General features: G+C 34.2%; 1 protein-coding gene across 1 annotated transcript; it reads left to right on the forward strand.

The window, feature by feature from the left end:
• The first annotated feature begins 243 nt into the window (after positions 1-243).
• Positions 244-21,660, forward strand: LOC132556570 (transcription elongation regulator 1-like). The gene is made up of 21 exons (XM_060220982.1): positions 244-389; positions 1,410-1,725; positions 1,818-1,976; positions 3,063-3,231; positions 3,883-3,936; positions 4,481-4,614; positions 5,326-5,455; positions 5,747-5,919; positions 6,503-6,597; positions 7,446-7,585; positions 7,768-7,813; positions 8,103-8,262; positions 8,575-8,783; positions 10,189-10,339; positions 15,273-15,440; positions 15,852-16,061; positions 16,619-16,795; positions 17,421-17,504; positions 18,049-18,149; positions 18,295-18,355; positions 18,854-21,660. Exons 1-21 carry the CDS (start codon positions 244-246, stop codon positions 18,992-18,994), a joined length of 3,024 nt encoding a protein of 1,007 aa, XP_060076965.1. The 3' UTR covers positions 18,995-21,660.
• Positions 21,661-22,141: the final 481 nt, after the last annotated feature.

A 22,141-nucleotide genomic window follows, 5' to 3' on the forward strand; every position in this document is an offset into this window, starting at 1 on the left:
CTTGATGACGTCATTTCAGGTTTTGTACATTAAAGCTGGGAAATTAGTTTAGTATTATTTTTTTCTACAACGACGGTAAACGTATCAAACTCTTAAAACTTCGAATTGTTTCGATATACTTCGATAACAATAAGAGGTAATTTTTATTTTTAAAGATAATTTGGTGTCGCCAAATTCGAAACTAATTTGCTTAGTCGGAACCCATTCTGAAAACGAGGCACGCTGTACGAAGCGTGTGGGAAAATGGCGGACGAAAGTGAGAATGCAGAACCAAGAGAACAGGATGGATTTAAGGGTGATCAAGAAAACTTTCAGGACAATTACAAAATGCATAGGGGTCCTCCCTTTCCTGGTCCTCCTCGAGGAAGAGGATTCATGAGGGGTCCAAGGTAGTTGCAAATAATGATATTTTTTTCCCACATTCTGTCGACCGCTTGTTTATTGTGACGGCCTCGTGCCGACGTGATTGATTGAACATTTCATACTTTCGAAGTGAAACAAACTTGAATATTTGAAATATGCATATGCAATTCTTTACAATACTAACAATGCACAACAATGTCTTTTGAGCAAAGTACAAAGTGACCTTTTCACTCATTGTTGTCGGCTAACACCAGTATTCACTACCCTTCATTTACTGACAATTCCGAGCTGCTTATAGAGGACCAGTAGGTCCTGCAGACGGAAACACATCAGGTAACACTGACTTGTCCGTTTTAGTCGAAGCCAGATCTTGACTAGTTAGCCAGTAATCATGGTGCATTTACACGAAAAGTCTTTTGCAACCCAAATGCACGATGATTTGTCAAAATCAACACAATTACGAATCATGTGGTTGCTTCCAGAAAAAAGGATTCTCAATTATAAGAAATGGTCTGTCAGTTACATTTGTTACCCTAATGCGAGATAAAACGACCAATGTACAAGGGTAGTTGTTTGTGATAATGGGTTCAATTTCTGCATTGTATCATGAAAGCAGTCCAACAACCACAATACAGTTGTGATATAAAGATCAGCTACATTAGTCATCCCCATATAAAAACCCATCTAACTACACAAGCACTCAAAGAATTAGACAATAACAGCAAATTTGATGACATGATTCCATCTGTTGTCTTGCAAGTGTAAAATAATTTTGGAGTATTCCTGCATATACACAATGACTATTATCGTATAGTGCCAAGATGCTGTTGTGATCTAGCAGCCCCTACATGCTCTACATTGAGAATGGCAAGTTTCCACATTAAAATATGATGGACACTTTCTTGATGAAAAAGAGTATGCTAAATATAGGAGCCACATGCTTATTTATGCACTATACCATGACCATACTACCATCAAAGTTTGGGAACTTAGCTGAGCATTTTCCAAGCTGAACCGTTTTTATTGATCCTGTTTCTATTCAATAGGCCACCTTTTGGAAGAGGACCCCCTGGACCAGGACATGGTCCACCTAGATTTAGAGGACCCCCAGGACCTCCAGGTATGAGAGGCCCCCCTCCTCCTGGAATGCGAGGTCCACCACCTCCTGGAATGAGAGGCCCTCCCAGAGGACCTCCACCCTATTTTGGAGGGCCAGGTAGACCTCCCTTTGATCCTAATTATGGTCCACCCCCACCTGGGATGGGATCACCACAGGGGACGGGGCATCCACCAGGCATGCCTCCTCCTCCAGGTATGCAGCCTCCTGGTATGCCACCCCCAGGGATGCCTCCGCCTGGAATGGTAAGTTGTTTTGTACATCTAAGAAATGTTTTATCAATTTGATTTATTTTATCTAAAATTTGAATATTTTTAACTTTGTCTGTTTTCTGCAGCGACCACCAATGATGCCACCACCAAATATGCCTCCACCAAATTTTTCAATGCCCCCTCCAGGATTTATGCCACCAACCTCTGCTGGAGGTAGCCAAGCAGTGCCAGGGTCAGATCTGAACCAGGAACTTTGGGTAGAGACTAAGACAGCTGAGGGAAAGGTATAACCATCTAGAATTTCTCTGTGGACTTTGATTTAGATGTTACTATCAAAGACATTAAAGTAGGCACCATTGAATAAAACAGACATTATTCTCAGCCTTAACATAAAGGTAGCTAAATAGTTTGAAACTAGAAAAATTTCTGTCTGAATTAGTAATTTGAAGTTTTGAAAGCTTGACTGACATAGTCAATACCTTATTATACCATCTTTGCTAAAATCATTAGGCCTCAATAATAAGTTGTTTTTTATTTTCTTGTTTTTGTCTTTTTTGCTCATTTGGGAATGGGCATTTTTGTCATTGAGGAAAAAAATGATCAATTGTGAAAGAAATTTTTAAGAATGAACTATATATTTTGGAAATTTGGCAATATTATGAAATAATTCTTTCGGGAATTGGACCCATATTCAGCCCTACAGAGCTCACGAAAACAGGCCTGTACAGAGTCTTACAGTATCTGCATTAAAAATGACATGCCTGTTTGTATTTTGTATAAGAACCGTTATCTACTCTCAGTGTTCACTTGACACCATTTTGCTGTTTTCAAAGGCATTAAGATAACTGTAACGTTAGAGTTTTCCATTGTGTAGCACATAGTATGTCTTAGTTAGGTACATGTATGTGATGAACCCTTCTTAGGAAAGGTTTAGTGAAATGCTGTCTTATACAGGCAACTTGTGAAAGCTTGGTTTATAAGTCTGACAAAAGGACGGGAAAACAACTAGCATACATAACTTAGTTACATGCTGATGTTTGTCCATTTGTCTGCTGTCATAATTTTGTTCAGAGCATATCGTTAAAAACATAAGATGTATCAACAATAAACCTCATAGGTAGATAGATCTCATTAAGGAAAAGAACAGTGTACAAAAACCGTAACTCTATTTTGAATAATTGATGAGTTATTGAAACTTGGTGTATACATGGGTTATAATAAGAGAATGTGCAGTATACCAAATTCAGGGACTGCAACTTCTACGTTACAGAAATATTGCCCTTTGATTATATTTTATGTCCAATGAAGCTGTTTTCAGGAAGCATTCATCAGTTTCACTGATACTCTTGTTGATGCTTTCATTTTTACAGGCATACTTCTATAATGCTCGCACCAGAGAGTCAGCATGGGTTAAACCAGAGAATGTGAAGATCATTACACAGGCTGATGTAGAGGCAATGGCTTCCCAGGCCCTGCAGACAAACACGCCCACATCTGCAGGTGGTACATCTACTGCTGCACAGGCTGCAGTTGCACAGGGTGAGATAACTCTACCAGACATATCTCTTTATTAAGATGAAATTCTAGTGAAGTGGAATAATGGAAATAACGTTCATTCCTTTTAGGGCTGTTCTTGACTCAAGGACTCCAAATTCAATTATTTATCTATTTAATAGGTTTAACATCCACTTACTCCAGGACACCAAAATAAATCTTTTCTATTTTTGGTACAGTTTCCTGCCTCTCACTTATTAGTAAATTATCAGTTAACTTCTGTGGCAGGTAGGGTGGTATATTTTAACAAAACCTGGAGTCCTTGGATGGAGTAGATGTTTTTGCTTGAATAGACCTTAAGAAATAATACTGGATTTCCAGAGCTCTCACACCCCAATTTGGGACTGGGGCCCAAGGCCCTTTGAATTGGGAAAAATAATAGTGTTTTCCTTAGAATTGGGAAAACTTGGGGTCTAAATTGGGAAAAAAAGATGCTATTTTGCATTGGGGTCGGCCCCAAATCTGGCAGATCAAGAGCCCTGATTTCTTTAAGAGTATATGACATTAATTTCTCACCAATTCGCAATACTGCTTTGTGAAGAATAAAATCATAAAATCAAAGCTTCAACCATTGTATTGAATAAGGAAAGATCTCTGTTGATCTTGTGTTTAGTAATCTTGTATCTAACCTTTCAGCTCAAGCAGCTGCCACCAACCAAAACCCTGTTAGTGCAACACCAGACATGACAGGTAGGAAACTATTCATTTCAAGAGCTTTATTTATCTTCTTGAAAGATATCTTCCTTTAAAATGTAGTTCCAGGAGATTGATTTGATTATTAGTAATGGTTTAAAATTGTAATTAATGATAAACATGGTGTAGTCTGGCCTCTGCAGACATAGTCTTGAAGAGATTTTATGAGGAGAAATTGTGTTGTTTTCAAGGAATGTGATTTGAAAGGGGGTAACAGTTGTCTCTGCAGAATTTGTATGCCCCTGCTATCATTTCATGTGAAGGTGGTGAAGGGGCATATATTGTAAAAATATCAGTTTTATATTGTTCTCAATCAGAACCTCTCTTTAGATTTGGTTCACATTAAGCCAATAGTATCATAAAATTAAGTTCTACACCTGATCATATTCTGGTTTATACAGGAGCTCGGGCATTGATGTCTTATAAACATTTTCTAGTTTTCAACAATCTTCAGGAAGAATAATGATTTTTTTTTACCCTTGAAAATCACATGTTATAATTAATAACTATTGAAACTCAATTACTTTAAAACTTTTTACAGGATTTAATCAGATGGGCCAAGGCTTCAGTGCTGCCCCCATGAACCAGAGCACTGCTCAACCAGTACCAAGTCAGCCAGAGACGCAGCAACCTGCTGCTGATGCTGTAGCAGCTCAGAAACCCCCAACCACTCAGGTGAACTTTTACATTAATCTCACAGATATTTGAATGTGACAATCTCTGAATCTTAAGCATCGGTTTTGGTATCGTATGTGAGAGTCTCTTGATATGTAACGACAGTATCTTTATATTTTATGACAGTCTCTTAATCAAATGTGAAAGTCTCTGGATCTTATGTGCCATGGTGCCAGTCATTTGTGACACTCTAGAATCATACATGACGGTCTCTAGATCATGTTTGACAGTCCCTGGATTGTATGTGACAAGTGTCAGGATTGTACATAACAGTCTAGATGAAATGCGACAGTGTTTTGATCTTATGTGATAGTCTCTGGATTATTTATGACAGTGTCTGGGTTATACATGACAGTCTCTGGATTATACTGGTAGTAATTTTATGGGTAATTCTGTCACACTAAGAAAGCTCATTTGGTTGCACACCTACAACACTTATTGTTGATAGATATGGCAAAGTGTAAACAAAATAGAATTTTTCAGATATATTGATTGTGAAAAGTCCATTTCCTACATTTCCAAATTTCATAGAATATGAGAAGCTAAATTCAAGTGAAAAAAATGTGTTTGTAATTCAAGGCTCAATACTTGTTTTGATAGATTTTAGAAACTTAGTATTACAATAAGTAGGTATTGTTGCTAAAAGATAAAGAATTTTTTTTTCTGAGCAAGATTCCAAAATGCAAAAAAGTCAATATTTAAAATTTTCAGATGCCACCCAAACCTCCAGAGGTTGCTGAATGGTCTGAACATAAAAACGGTGATGGCCGTTCATATTTCTACAATTCACGCTCTATGGAATCTACATGGGACAAACCACAAGTATTAGTTGACTGGGAAGGTAAGGATTTTGTCTGTGTCTCTTTGCAAATTTGTCCTATTGGTAACTGATTCAAACTACTGTAGACATTAGATTTATTAGTTTTACTTTTTTCTAGATGACTTTTGATAAACACTCTTCATGTAATTGATTTATTTATGTTTTACTTTGAACCAGCAATTAAACAATATGTCTCGTGCCATTTGAGCCCAAATATAACCATTACAAATGCAATCTAAACCATATTGTTTTTATGCACCCGTAATGAATCAGTAATAACAATTCACAGAGTGCCTTGTTTATGTTTACCAGCTAAGATAGCACAGAAACAACAGCAGCAGCTACCAACACCAGTTGCTCCCCAGCAACAGCAGCAGCAACAGCCTCAACCGATGCAGACAGAAACTACCCAAGTCAATGGCTACAACGGGGCAACAGAGGAAGTACCTAATGATACAGAGGAAAAAGGGGAAGAAAAGGAAGAGGTACTTTGAGGTTTTGGATTTTAGGGGTGAAATACTATACCACTGTGATGTTACTGACTGGCTTTCTCACTGTTAGATGTACAATAGGATAAGGTGTAGAATGAAATGGTGGGAAACTATCATTGTCTTTATAGTTGTGTAAGAATAAACATTTAACTGGAAAGTTAGTGACTTGTATTTATATAGATATCAATGGATGATTTACTATAATCTCTGTGTCATCTGGTAGAAACTTCTGCTTGGTTAAACAAGAAGTTTAATGTCAATTTCATGAACACTTGTCATGGCTTTTAAATATATCCATCAAATTTCATGGATAACTTAATTAAACTAAAGATTGATTATGAAATTGATTGAGTAAATGACAGTCTTGTATTTACTTAACACAGAAGTGTGAAGAAACTAAACATATCTTGTCTTATTGACTTTACCTACATATGACTTTGATCTCTTACTAGATGGTTACATTTGAGATATCCCAGGGATTGTTGGTTAAGGATGCAAAGGTCTAGGATGCAAAGGTCAATACGGTAATACATCAGATAAATCATGATTTCTACCAATTTTGTTTATGTATTTTCAGGAGAAAAAAGAGGAGGAAGATGAAAAGACAGAGGAACAGAAGGCAGCAGAGAAGGCACGTCCTGTGTCCAGTACACCTGTACCAGGAACACCTTGGTATGTGACATTTTATTGTGACTCTCTTCAAAAATCTTCAGCCATTGGTCTATATTTATACACAGAACATTTAGTTTCAAGAAGTTGATTTTTGGAGAGGATTTATATTTAGCTTAAAGTGAAAATGGAGCATGCAAGTTGTGCGGTGTAGTATGAATTACAAAGCTCACAGAAATGTGGAAGACTAAGGTTTCTGTTGAAGGGGATATACAAATTATGTAAGCCGTGAATCATTTACAATAAAATCATAGAAAGGTATCCAGATTCAATACAATTCCTATGATATTGTTAAATATAAAGTCGATAATAGATCCTGACACTGTCATATTGATCTGGATGCTTTGTTTATATTTATGCAGGGGTTACCATAATTGAGTCAGTTGGGTACGTAACCTTGTGAGATGATCCAAGGTACATAATTCAATGCTCCTTACCCAGTGTGGTTTATTTCTCAGGAAGCTGAGAAATGGACCAGTCTGTGACATTGTGGTTGTGTCCTTGGACAAGAAACTTTAATGTAATTGCTCTAGATGGCATGTGACATGGGTGTATGTTGCTCAATGAGGTAGCCACTAGCTACTACACAGAGACTCTGCCTCAAAATGACAGACAGATCCTGGTTGTACATGGGCAATTAACCCAACAAACTAACAGGCTTACATATATGCAGCTAGCGATTAACAGATCAGGAGGCCAATTTCCAAACATAAACTACAAAGACACTGTATGATTCATTACTTTGACTTATCTAGGTCGAAAGTTTGATTAAAGATATAGCATGCTATTTAGAACTCTGCTCTGCTCTTCAAAGGAGTTTTTCTGATAGGTAGATTTCTATGTATTGGCAGGTGTGTGGTGTGGACTGGGGATGGTCGTGTCTTTTTTTACAATCCAAGTCAGCGTACTTCTCTGTGGGAAAAACCAGAGGAGATCCAAGGACGTCCAGATGTGGAGAAGATGCTCCAGGCACCCCCTGATGCAGCCAAGAGTAAATATGATTTGTAATAAAGTATAGAGAAAAACAAACATGAGAACGTAATATCAGGAAATGATCTATGTTAAAGAAATGTATGGTATTTAATGAAAACAGAGCAAAGCAGTCTACTTATATATTGACCTTATCAAGTATTTCATGTAATTATTTACAAATATTTCATTGTGACGTTGTAGCTGAGAAGAAGGAGGAGGAAGGAGAACCCCAGGCCAAGAAGCAGAAGTAAGTGTAAAGTTATTATAGCTACCATTTTTTATTTCTTTAACAGAAATTGCATACAGGGCTGTACTAGATGTACATTTAGTCCCATGTAATAGGCTGTTAGGGGAATCATTCAGTAGAAAAAATGATTGGAAAAATCATAGCAGTTAAAATGAAAATAAGAAAATTAGAAAAAGAATGATATTGGAAGTACAAATGCCATAATTGATAATATTAACACATCAAAGAGAACTTTTGAAAAATGTTAAAAATTTGTGTTGTACATATGTTTGTGATGTAATGTTTGTAGGATGGATGAGATGACAGAGGACAAGAAGGATGAAGTGAAGAGGATAGATGTAGGTAAGGAAGCAGCTATTGAGGCAGAAGTACAGGCAGCAAGACAGCGAGCAGTGGTGCCGTTGGATATCCGCATGAAGCAGTTCCGAGACATGTTAGCAGAGAAGGAGGTAAGTCATAGTTTGGAGTGATAAATGACAAGAATATTATTAAAATGTTTTCCTTCAGAAACATAGATCTACAACATCTTCAGGGTCATTTTTGTCCTAATTATGAAATACCACATTTTTTTTTATTGAAGAAAAATTATATATCTTGTACACTTTCTAAAATTTACAACTACAGTATTAACAAAGATTCTTGATTTTTTTTTCCAAACCTGGATACTACTGAAAAGCATAATAGTATGCATTTTTTGAGTAAGTAAAATTTCTCCTTTATAATATATGTGTGTTTGACCTTACTGACTCGGTGTTTTCCAGGTGTCTGCATTTTCTACTTGGGAGAAGGAGCTCCACAAGATAGTGTTTGACCCCCGCTACTTGCTGCTGACCTCAAAGGAACGTAAACAGGTATTTGAACAATATGTGAAGGAGCGAGCTGAGGAGGAGCGAAGAGAGAAGCACAGAAAACTACGCGAGAGGAAGGACTCCTTCCGCCAACTGCTTGAAGAGGCGAGACTTCATGGAAAGTATGTATCATTGTTTTTATACTTGTGATATATTTGGGAAGAAAACTTTGATCACTTTCTTGTTAGGGAGTCGGTAGCATATCTCGGTGATAATACGTACATATTCCTGTGATGATAAGAACTAGATCGATGAATATTAACAACAGAAAATCATATATATATCACTCTGTGTAGTTTAATCTTCTGGGTAAAGTGGAAAGTCATCATATGTTCATCATGTTTGTGAAAATGAATCAAGTCTGCAGTGAGTATTGTAAAAATTATCATGATTTATGTATCAATCATCCTGCTAAAGAGAAATGCATTTATTAGTAAATGATTTGATATCAATCCAATGCTCCATGGTAGGATATAAGAATATTATGATGATGCTAAAATGTCATGTATGAAGACTTAATATGAAGGATAGTGGAGAGCCATCCCCTAGCCAGAAAGCCTTCTGTTATGTGACAGGGCAATGAGACTGATACTGGAGTCCCACCATGCAGCCAGTAAGCCTGCTAAAGTCACAGGATAGGAAAAGCCTTATACAGAACAGCTTAAATAGTACTGTTGAGTAATGTTAAGGAAATTTGAATAACTGAATTGTGTGACCTATTAAGATGTATTCCTTGTTGACTGAAAACAATATCAGTTGCTTTATTTGTTGAATCACAATATGTTTGAAAACTTTTTCATGTTGAGATATGACATGTTCAATTACTTAAGTACTTAAATTACTCTACATTTTAAGTATCATATTAAGTAAAAAAAATATGAATACTGTAATCAGTTGAATATAGATATTGTAATTACACGGTTTAAGTGAAAAAATTTCGGTGTAGATACTTTGATGACATAATGTCTTGTTAATGTGATCGTTTTGCATTTTGTTATGTGGTAGTATATTTTTTGTGGTAGTATTTCAAATATTGAATCAAACAAATAACATTAATAAAAACTTGTTTATATTAAACAAAGTTAAGTTGTTATGTTTGAAAACAACAAATTTACATTAATCTACTCTTAAGGTGTGTACACCTATCCAGTTAAAACGTCAGCATGATTCAGAGAAAACTAGGGTATAGAGTATCATCAAACTCGTTCTACATAAAGAAAGATAGATCTGAAGTGATATTCCAAATCAGTTGTATAAATGTCAAGGTCACTTAGGTTATTTAAGAATTCTGTTCTGTGCAAAACATGTCAGCACAACACAGGAAATCCCATACCTTGGAAAAGTAATTAATCTTTACACTGATTTCCCTTCATATGATGATGAAGGCCAGTGATTTTCAGTCAAGGATTCATAGTCAAAAGGACTTTGGGTCCTAAGACTGTATAGGGATTTTTCTAGGTATAATATATCTTGAGCTTGTGTTTTGCATAAGCAAATTTGTGATGGTTTTTGATGTCGGTTTTGTAGATCTTCCTTCAGTGATTTTGCTGCAAAGTATGGCAAAGATGAACGATTTAAAGCTATCGACAAAATGAGAGAAAGAGAGTCCATTTTCAGTGACTACTGTTCTGACCTGAGGAAGAAAGAGAAGGAAGAAAAATCACTCCAAAAAGAAAGGGTATGTATACAAAGATGAAACATGGATACCAGGGACAAAATGATACTTAGATCATGATTAATCAAAGATGTGCACTGTGCCAACTGTTAAAGCTGTTTCTCATGTGAACTTTCACAGGACTCTTCACAAGTCTCCTTTAACTATCAGTTGTTGATTTTTAGGTCATCTGAACCAAGTGGTCAAGATGACTCATTACTATTGTCCATCCTTTATAATACTACTCCTGCTTAATGCCTAGGCGGATTTCAACCAAATTTGGCTTGAAACATTATCAAGGAGTGGCAGTGATATCAAAGATGCATGAAGTGATCCTGATATTGTCCTTATCAAATCTTTTACGCTTTGTGCTAAAATCCAACATTACTCATCTAGAACAGATAGTCTGAACTTCTTCTCATGTTTCATTCACACCCATGAGAAAAATATTTGAAGTTTAACATTTTTTTAAACAAAGGAAAGAGATGATTATTTGTTAGTTTTCAGTGATCAAAACTTCAACATGGCAACCACAGTAGTTATTTTGTAACATGGTGGTGCAACTGTTTTTCATGTACAGAACCTACCATTTACGAGGTTTGATATTTCAAGGAATGTTCAAAATTCTAATTCATCAGATTTGTCTGACCACCATCAATGAATTCCGTGGTTTGTCCATCCATCAGATGACTGTTAAGGGCCATGGCCCTCTTATTTATATTTTCTTACACACCTTGACCAAAAATATCATCATGTCAAATCACTATTATGACAGACCAGTTGTTTCAAAAAGTGCCAGTCATTGATAGGAATAATCACAAAAGATTAGAATTTGTAAAAGGATCTTCTTGCTAATTAATCTAAACTTGCATTAAAAAGGGAAAAGTCTACTTACTTAATGGCAGTCAGTCTGAGTCTTTCCTTGTATACTTTTTCTTTGGTTTCATACTTGATAATATATCACTTCGTTAGAGCCACATATCAGAGGAGTTGCATGATATAAGCTGAATATTGATCAGATCACATTCCTGTCTTTAAGGATAAGCTAAGAACTCTGAATACTTCATCTATTACACAGAATATATATATTATATCATTATTTCTCTTGTGTTTATTGTGACAATTCCTGGTATATATGTGATGGATCCCTGTGAAAGGAACTGAGAAATATTTGTAGCGTCAAAGGCTGTGCTGAAATCTCTATTGTTAATAATGAATTACTCAAAATCTTTTGTCAAAAATATCTAATATTACTATCAGTGTCTAGTATTGCATTTTGCTGGTTAAAATCTGTTAAATGATCTGCTCAATATGTGAAACAGAAATAGAAGAAATGAATTCTGTATGATTAAATGAATATTGTAAATACCATGATTACTATTTTGAAGTGAAGTTTGACAAATTATTGATCAAAGTATGAGAACATTTGGAATAGTCGTTTCAACTTTTTCTTAGATATTACAAAGCACTAAATCATTCAGATTTGTATGTCACATGCTTTTCCTTTTCAGTTTGATACACAATTTTATTTCAGCAAGGAATAATTCTGTTGGTTTGATATTCTTGAAAAAAAACACCCCCAAGGAATTAAAGGAAAATGAGAAATTAATTGAAGATTTAGAACAGGGAAAACTAAATGCAGTCATTTTTTTGAAAATTTATATTGGGGCTATTATCAAGGAATAACAGACCAACAGATTTATTCTTGAAAAGTTTCCATCAGTTATAAAAATATGATTTCCTAATTGATGACCATATAACAAAATATTTGCATCTATAATATGATACAATTTCAAATAATATAAGCTGCTTTGATTACTATGGTTTTATTTGGTAACATATTGAAATGTTTTATATGATTTCCTGATAATTCGAATACATTCTTGCTACCTTGTTCTACTGTAATTGTATTGTTTCTTGAGAATTTTAATAATTTTATTTTGATTTATTATAATTCCGATATGATCTGATAATTGTAAAGTACTTTTATAATTTTTCAAATGTTATTATAAACATCATTTATGTCTTTTGATGATAAAAATATAATGATGATTTTAAATGGATCTCATATCAATATAAATATCTTGAAGTCTACTTATGATTATAAAGCATAAATTTTCCATATATTCTGATAAAAGAGAGCCACAAGGCTGTGAATTAATAACTATTATTAATATGACATAATGTGCTTTAATTCCTTGATTTGTCCCTTTTCGAAAGAGGCTGATATCGGCAAGAGAGCCAAGCTCTAAACTTGGAGGTTGAAATGTGAGGAAATCTCACCCCTATGTGTTTAGCGTGACCGACACTCGACCCAGAACAGCTTTTTGGTGTCTGACACTAAGACTTTATGAGACTTATGGTATTTGATCAAGTTTCTATTTAAAGTTTGCCTGTTACATAATGTTGCTATACTGATTAAATAGATTTCTGAAAATTTTGGAAAAATGATCCATTTATACACATCTGATAACCTGAAGACAATATGTGATCAGGGAGGGAGGATTCCTTTTTTCATTTGAATTTGTAAATTCCAAGGTGTTTGATATAGAGAAATGATTTAGAATTGTTTCATGATTGGGAACTAGGTAATAGTTGGATAAGAATAAAAACAGGTTTTTGTTGAATATGTATTTCTACCGATTTTCAATTATTTTAGTGATAATTGATTCAGATTATATATTGAATGATCCAGCATGTGTTTCTCTAGATAGTTGATACATTTTACGGCATCAAGTTTGAGAAATATAACGAAATCTGTAGAAACCCATATTTAACTAAAGACAGTAATGGGAATGGTTTATCTTGACTTTGAAAACGATCATATAGCTTAATTTTTTATTTGGCTTCAGAAGAGAGGTAGATTTTGGCAAGGTGTTCTCTGGTCTAGATAGGTTGATCTTGAATCTAGTCTGATACTAGCTTACGTTGATGGGGAGGTTTTTAATGTGTAACTGGGATTTATTTGAAGGATTGAAGAGCAGTACTGGGTTTCTGTCTGTTAATTTATTTCTGAAAGAGAAAAGAAAAAATTCATTATTACTTCCTTATTTTGAAATGTTCCTGTGCTATGAAGGGAGTTAAAAAGTGAATTGTTCCTTGCATATAGAAGTCAAACCATTGATAACAGTATTTTTGTGTCTCATCTTCAGCATTTGTTATTGAAATTTAAAATCAGATTTCAATTTGAAAAGGCTAATGGCTATGTTTAAAATGTTAAGGATTTTGTTAAAACCTTTATTTTCCATTTTATTCATTGATAAATAATCATAGATTGATTTCGTAGATGAGAATACAAACTTCTGTTTTAGAATGAATGAAAATGAGATATTATAAATAAATCACATGAGAGGAGAAGAGACAGATTTGTGATATCAATAGATGAAAGTATCAACTGCATTTATATTTGTGTAGGTATGTGGTGCCAACACAAAGCTCAGGCACTTATTCAGTGTTAGATGAAAAAATATATTATTTATTATATTAAAATATTTAAAAAAAAAAAAAAAAAAAAAAAAAAAAAAAAAAAACCAAAAAAAAACTGACATGCTTATGTTTGAGGATTGACAGAACTGGTGTGAACAGCCATTTGAAGATCTGTATGCCTATCTTTATCAAAAGAAAGTCTGTGTTGGAATATTTTATAATTTGATGATTCCAGATTCTGCTGAGTTAAATGTGTTGGTAACACATACAGTTTGGAAATGTTTCATTACTGTACAACAAGCTTATTTTAGTATCAGATCCAGAAAGTATTACCAAATATCTGATAAAGAACCTGTTGATAGCTGTGTCTTACAGTGATGAAATGTTTCCACATGTGATCATGTGTACTTACACTTATTTATTAGCTGTTGATATGTCAAGGTGTTCGTTGATTGTACTTGTAACACAATCATTGATTCTATCTGCAGTAACTATCACAAGATCACAGACAGAAGTCCCTCAAAGTTGTAGTGTACAGTACATTGAGCAGCTTTGATTTCTCATATAGCTGATAGATAAGGAAAGGATACATCATTGCAGCAATTCACTGACATATATCATGTATTTTTGTTGATAATACTGGGCTCAATGAATTTACATAAATTTTGTCATTGTGTCACAAATAGAGATCATTATTAAAGATATATGATCATATTTGCGAAAACAGTATTAACAGATTATATGTAAATTATAATCCCTTTTCACTTATGTGACATTTACAAAAAAATATTGATTTCAATGTGCTATGCATCTATTGTATTATTGTCAATTTATACACATTAATGCATCTTACTACTTGTCTTTTGAAAGAATCAGTTACAACATGGTAACATTGATACATTTGTGACATGTAAAGAACATATGTACATCTGTATATCACCTGTAACATTGTCTTTTACATATGTCTCATCTGTTCAAAGTTTACCTATTGAGAGCATAATGACAATATAATTCTCAGCTTTGAATGAAGTCTTTAAAAACGTTTGATCACTTATGCCGTCTTTCTTTCATAGTCATGTAATGATGAATATCCTTATAAATGATGGTAACACTGTGCTATATGATAGTTCTTTCTTGTTTTATAATTAAATAAAATATTTCTTGTATGGTAATTGCTTCTGCTGATAAAGATATCAACATTATCTGTGTTTTCCTTATCATCAATGGTTTAAAGCTTCAGAGGGATTTTAACATTTGCAATGTAAGGTTTCGATTTGTAATGAAATTTTCTTTTCAGGAAATTTACTCCAAACAGCTAGTGTTAGAAATGCTACACAAATTCCAAATAAATACATAATGACATCACTTTACTGCACTTACTGGACTTCTCATTGTTTCATGGAGATTGTCTTTTTATTTTGGTTCAGTTGAACAATTCAGAGGTAATTTGTGTAGCATTACAAACCTTAAACATGTACTTTCTGCCTATTTATAACTTCCTTTTTCTACATGGTTGTCTTGTCCCTTACAGCTGAAGTCTGACTTCTTGTCACTCTTGAGGGAAACTTCTGAAATTGAGCGACACTCTCGTTGGAGTGAGATAAAACGCAAGATTGACTCTGATCCACGATACAAAGCAGTGGACAGCAGTTCTCGACGAGAGGATTGGTTCAAGGATTATGCAAGGAAGTTGGAAGATGTGAGTAGATTTTGCATCAGCTGTGAAGAGTGATATTAGAAGGAAATATTTACCAACATTTAGATTGAAAATAAAAAGTTTATATAGGGTTGATATTGTGCTCTTGTGATGTGCCATGAAAGTACTTAGTTAAGTTTCAAGTTTTGATAGGGAGAAGTTGATAGTGAAAAGGATAATGAAAAGAGAAGACATGAGGTTGTACTGATTTGCTATGATCTAATGCATTTTCATAAAGCTCATAATTGTTTCCATTTTAGATATAATTAGTCATCTTCAACTATGAAAGTTTTGCTTTATTTGAAACATATTAGATTTGTTTACTGCTGAAATCCTATGAACATCTAGTGATTTAGACTGCAGTGTAGTTGGTGGTGTTGTATAATGCATATAAGTGATCTGTATTATGTACAGCCTGTATCAGAAGATGAAGATGACAAAAAAGATAGAGAAAATGACAAGAAGGAGAGAGAGAAACAGGAGCGAGTGGAGGCAAGCATCCGTAAACGTGAGGAAGAAGTACAACGGTCTTTATCTTCATCTCTACGTGAGCGTGATAAGGAAAGGGAACAGCACAAGAAAGATGAAGCTATGCAGCTTTTTAATGCCCTTCTCTCTGACCTGGTAAGTGATCTTTGATATAGAAAGATGTTTTACTTCAGCAATAGTACCATTGATGAAAAAAGGTGGACATTTTTCTAGTGAGAAACCGTTCTTACTATACTCTTATAGAACTGCAGTATTTGTGTATATTGATATGATAGTAAAGATCTACAGCAGAAATCTGTGGTATTGGGAGGCATAATATATTGCTACCATGTCCATCCTTCCTGTCTTACCCAGTCCAAGTGTGTTCTGTTCTGAAACAATGTCATCAGAACATGTCAGAAGACATCTTTTTACTCTCCTTTATGTGTCACTAATATAATAAAAATATACTGCAAGAAATTTCAAAACACAATAGCGTTATCTCCTTAATGGTACTTACATTCATGGAAGCAGGAACATTTATGTGTTGCAGACATTTTCTGTGTTAAATATAAAAACTTTATAGCATCTTTTGAGGATTCAAAAAATAAACCAGAATCTGGTGGAAAACATGTTAAGTTTTACTTGAAAGAATTGCATAAAAATGTAGATCTTGTTACCACTCCCAACAGTGAGCATATCAAATGTTTCAGGTTCGTAACTCAGAAGTAACCTGGCGAGATACACGCAAGCAGCTGAGAAAGGACCATCGCTGGGATTTGGCTGATCTGTTGGACCGTGACGAAAAGGAGAAACTGTTTGAGGAGCATATCGATAACCTCAACAAGAAAAACAAGGATATGTTCCACAAACTGATGGATGATACAATGGTAATTGAGTTTATATCTGCCGCGAATAAGGGATGGTACCGTGGTACTTAAGTTTATATCTGCCGAGATTCAGGGATCTCGAGATGAAGGAATGATACAGTAGTACATTATACATGCTGATATTGTAACTGAGAGACTGTTTCTAGGTTATTTGGAATGTGGAATAGAGATGTTTTTGATATCCTAAAATAAGTATTTTTCATTTAAATAAGTTTTGAGTGGAATGTTCTCAAATATGTCCCATTGATACAATGAAGTTAACTTAGATGACTTTATTAGCAACAAATATTTTTCCTCATTCAAAATTCTGAAAATGGGCTGAAGATGATTGTCTCTCATCAGTGGAATGGTTATCATATCTTTTTGGAAGTTTGATTAATTTCAGATTATTTTTGTCATTCCCACATTAATCAGTCATATTAAATTTCAGAAAATTTAAACTGTTTTTAGATTATTTTTCACTTAGAAGTTTAAACAATTACCATATGTTATTGGATGCATGAGACTGAATGTGACTGTGTTATCTTTGTGTGATGTCTGCATCCCATGAAATAGTATGATCAATACTAGAGTAAAGATAGTGTTTTTTATCTTTGTGATTACATGTATTTAAATTTCCTTTCAGCCCAGTCTTACATCCACATGGAAAGAAATAAAAAAGCAGATAAAAGAAGATCCAAGATATGTGAAGTTTTCCTCCAGTGACAGGGTAAGATATCAAAGTGTTTCTGTTGTGATGGGTGTCTGTAAACAGAGATGCTGAATAATGCAAAAGTTGGATTATTGGGAATTTGCGGCAAGAGTTATAGAAATGATATGAAATGGAATTTGATATTCTTTTTATCACATTACAACTAGTTTTGGAGATATTACAGACCCATGCTTTGCTATGTCATTTTTGGCATCATTTTGTCTCTGTTATGATGTCATAATGCATTCGATGAATTAGGGATATTGTTAAAATGCTTTCTCATAAGGTTACAATAAATTGTATTATTTTTATTGTCATATGTTGTTATAGAAGGTGATGTCAGTTCATTTTCACCTTTTGATATTTCAGTATGTCATATTACAGTTGTTTCAATACAAAAATAGAATAAAAGTATTATTTGGGTTTATTGAATAATGCAGCAGCAATCATGTGATAAAATTTGGAGTAAGATACTGAAATTACCCTCTGATAGAATAACAGCAGAATGTAGAAATGTCACATGTTTTATCCTGCAACTAACAGTTAATGTTTCTTTTTATAGAAACGTGAAAAGGAATTTAATGATTATCTACATGAAAAATATGTACAAGCTAAGGCTGACTTCCGAGAACTGTTAAAGGAATCCAAACTCATAACTTACAGGTAAGAATACAGGACTATACTGGTAAATATATTGTACTTTAATGTGATAAATATGCTTGTAATCATTTGTGTATTAAAACAAAGAAGTGGAATGAAATGGGATTGGCGGGCACTAAAACTTCATTATTTTCTCTTTCTTTTACAGATCTAAGAAGCTGTTGGAAGAATCAGATTCACACATGAAGGACATCATCACTATTTTACAGGTAAGACTTTGTTTTGTCTGGCTCATGACATCACCTGTTAGCCACAGTGGCCAAGTGATTAAGCCAAAAAGGCCTATGAGCTTCTTTATCACAGCCCTCTACTGGGTTGCAGATTCAAGGTACAGGTTGCAGGTCGGTGGTTTATCTCCAGGGACCTCAGGCTTTCTGACACCACCCAAACATTAAATGACCCTGGCTGTTAATAGGATGTAATCCAACAATAAAACTTAAATCTAGCCACAGTTAATAGAATGTCTTCCCCCTATAGGCATGTTTTGACTAAGGAGTTAGCAATCTAGAATTCTTTTAATAAATATGCAAATCTCTTTTGTTGAAATGTTAAAATGAAAGTTACTGAAAACAAAGCAAAACAATGCAAATGATATGTTTATTTTAAGTATCAATTTTCAAGTTTTCCTTGTTGAATCTCAGATGCAAGAATATCCGTTTCTGTGTTACTGTATGTAATATTGATATGAGATATCTGTGTGGTTTCAGAATGACAAACGCTACTTGATCCTGGACTGTGTGGAGGATGAAAGAAACAAGATCCTTATGTCCTATATTGACGACTTGGACAGGAAAGGTGTCCCGCCACCCCCTACTGCCTCGGAACCCTCCCGGAGGTCCACCAAGTGATCCATATACCTGATGGGAGTTACTGGATTGAGTAACAGACCTAGCCAACAAGACCTTGACTGACAATGCCATGTCTGCAAAATACATTGTGTTGGTCCACTGATTCTGAAACTACACAAGCCTTCACGAAGACAGATTTAGTTGGTCTCATTAATGAACAAATTGTTTCAGAGTATTCTTGTATCTGCTTAATCATTAATCATTATTCATTGTTGGTCCATATACGGTAATGAGCATTTTTGTTGTAAATTGCTTTTTTTAGATTTCTTACCTGTGGACAAATTTAGAATGTTTTATGGTCAGCGGACTTAACATATAATAGGTGGATTTTAACTCACCCAGTCACACAGACATGGTAGTTGAGAAATCTTGTCTTTTTAGACCTAACATAGTGATACTTATTCCAGCAGTAAAACACAGCCTGGTAAGTAGTGATACCATTCAGTAAGACAAATACCACCCTTTGTTGCAAGGGGAACTAGTATCATTGACATATTTCAAGGCAAGCTTTTCATTGTTTACTTCACAATTCTTCTGTAAGAATCCATTGTTGTATTGCCAAACTTCACTTTACCAAAAGTTGGCAGGACAAATAGTGACTGTATAATACAAAATTAAAATGAATGATGTATTTTTTGTTCTAGTGTAGCTTCTTTTAGAGAGCTGCACTTAGTCAATTGATGTACTATTTAATAGGATGTTCATTTAAAATCTGACTGCTCTAATGGCTCCACCCACTGAAGATATTCTTTCTGTGGTAAAATGTGGGTAGAAACTTTGGGATGATGAATTAAACTTGCTTCCTCTAGAAAGTGGATGGAGTATATTATCTAATAGAGTAACCTCATTACTGTTCTATAATTTTGATCTGATAGTGTTTTAGTCATTGCTACATCAAGTATATGTGTAATTCAGACAGAAATCATGATTATTGTTTGTTCATCACCAGAATCATTAATAATATGTTCACATCACAGTTTGCATTTCATGCTAATATGTCAGATTGAGAGTTGTCCCACTTGTTTTGGTTGAAAAACTAAGCATCATGTCATCTCTACCTGGAATGTTCTCATATATTATAAAACATTCCATGATAAAGAGGGTAAAATGAATCTGGGAAAATGCTAGGTTTTCAAGCCAATTTGATTGTTGTATTGTAGGTTTTAGACAATAAGAAGTTATGTACAATAAAGGGTTCAAATTGGAGGAAAAAAAACTTCTTGAATTTGCCCATTCTAAAGTAAAAATTTAGTGGATCAGTAACAGCATGCCTGATATTATTCAAGTGCCATACCTATTGATCATGACAAGATGTAGCATAATTTTTCATTGGCCGCAGTCTGTACTTTGCAATTAGGTCTCTATTTGATAAGCATAGAAAATTTTTGGTGTTTTATGTTCTGGGGATGAACATGCCAGTTTCCCTGATTGGTTTACCGAAAAGTGTTATTTGAGATTTTGACAACAGAAGTGATTTCCATTTTCTGTTAGAGATTTAACTAATTTGGTACTATCAGAAAGGGTATCTCTTAGTATTGCTATTCAGTGGTGTAATAAATCGATACCTTATGGTGAATGTTACATTACAAGAATTGACAGAAACATTATCAGTGATTAACATGGAAGATTTTTTAAACTATCTATCGAATCAAATCTGATCACAAAATTATATATCCTTTTTAGGCCATTGTTTTAAGCGTTTTATTGTGATATTCCTTTAAGTACTAGGCAGTGAAATCCAAATCCAAGATGTTTTAAAAGACATTTTTAGTAAAATTGTATTTGTAAATACACAACTTACGTGTAAAGAACGCTTGACAGTCTTGTAAATATTGACGATTTAAAGCTAAAATTGATGTGATTGTTGTCATGTTGTACATTCAAAATGAGACAACTGATAACGTTATTTACCATTTGTAATAGAATAAGGTAATGCATTTTTTACTGACATCACTGTTAGAAAGGATAATTTGTAGGTTTTAACAGTGATATAAAGTAACTACATGCCTCCTTGTGGAATACAGTCCAAATAAAAGTAAAAAGCTGACTGACCAAGTGAATTTTAAAATCAGTTCTAAAACTAATATGAAGAATACGACTGAAAAAGGACTAACACTCATGCAGAAAGGTATTTGTGTTTGTAGCAGGATGAAAGGAGGATTTTTTAAATTGTAAAAGATAGGGTGTGTGTCAAGTTGTAAGAAGATGTAAGGACGGAATCTTTTGAATTTAAAAAAACAGATATTAACAGTATGTTCCAAAGTGCTTGGAAAATCATGGAAATATACACAAGATGTTTTCAATGGGGAAGAGAATGAAAGCAAAGTTTTACTGTAGAAGTTTCTTCTACTTTTATTGCAAAAATAGAAGTTTTGAGATGTTTTATATTTTACAATCAATTGTCACTTGTGAATGTCTCTGTAATGCTTTCTTTGTAGTTATAACTGTAGTATGTTTCTGTTTTGTGTCACGTTACATAGTGCGACTTAAAGTGTCAAACTTTGGTGACTCTCATTGCAAGATGAGTTTTAAAATGGAATGATATTGATAATCCTATGTTGTGAATTGTTGCAGGGATATTGTAGATATGTGAATATGTGTACAATTGAATGAATAATATGTAAGTGTACATGGATGGGCCACAATAAATGTACCGTCTGATGAAAGTGTTTTGTTCTTTTTTCACCATTTTGAAGGATATTGTTGAAATTTAGAATCAATAAATGTATTTCTCTTAACATTTTTTTACTTAGTTATAGGTGCCTATTTACATAAGTCATGTTTTGTCTGCCTTCCGTTAAATTTACTTTATGGAATTCATTCAAACTTAGTCAAAAGCAACATTGGTAGAGAGGCAATCAAATTTTTAGTCAACCATCAGATGATGCGCTTTTTAAATTTCTTTTCATTTGCTGTGAATCTGTCTATACTTTAATAATTTTTAATTATCGCCTTTTCTTTTGAGAAGAACAGGATGGATCATGCTCAAATTTGTATGTAAGTTCCCCTTAGTCCCTGGTTGTGCCCTTTTGAGTTTTGAAGAAATACCTGAAAGGCAGCCATCTTTGTTCTTACTATGAAAGTTTGTGATTGCAATGTTTAGCTCCCAAAGGGCCAAGTGGTCTTATTATGTACTGTGTCATCTGT

The sequence above is a fragment of the Ylistrum balloti genome, unplaced genomic scaffold, assembly GCF_031769215.1.
Source record: "Ylistrum balloti isolate Yb309-2 unplaced genomic scaffold, AGI_CSIRO_Ybal_v1 Utg370578, whole genome shotgun sequence".
In the NCBI taxonomy this organism is placed as follows: domain Eukaryota; kingdom Metazoa; phylum Mollusca; class Bivalvia; order Pectinida; family Pectinidae; genus Ylistrum; species Ylistrum balloti.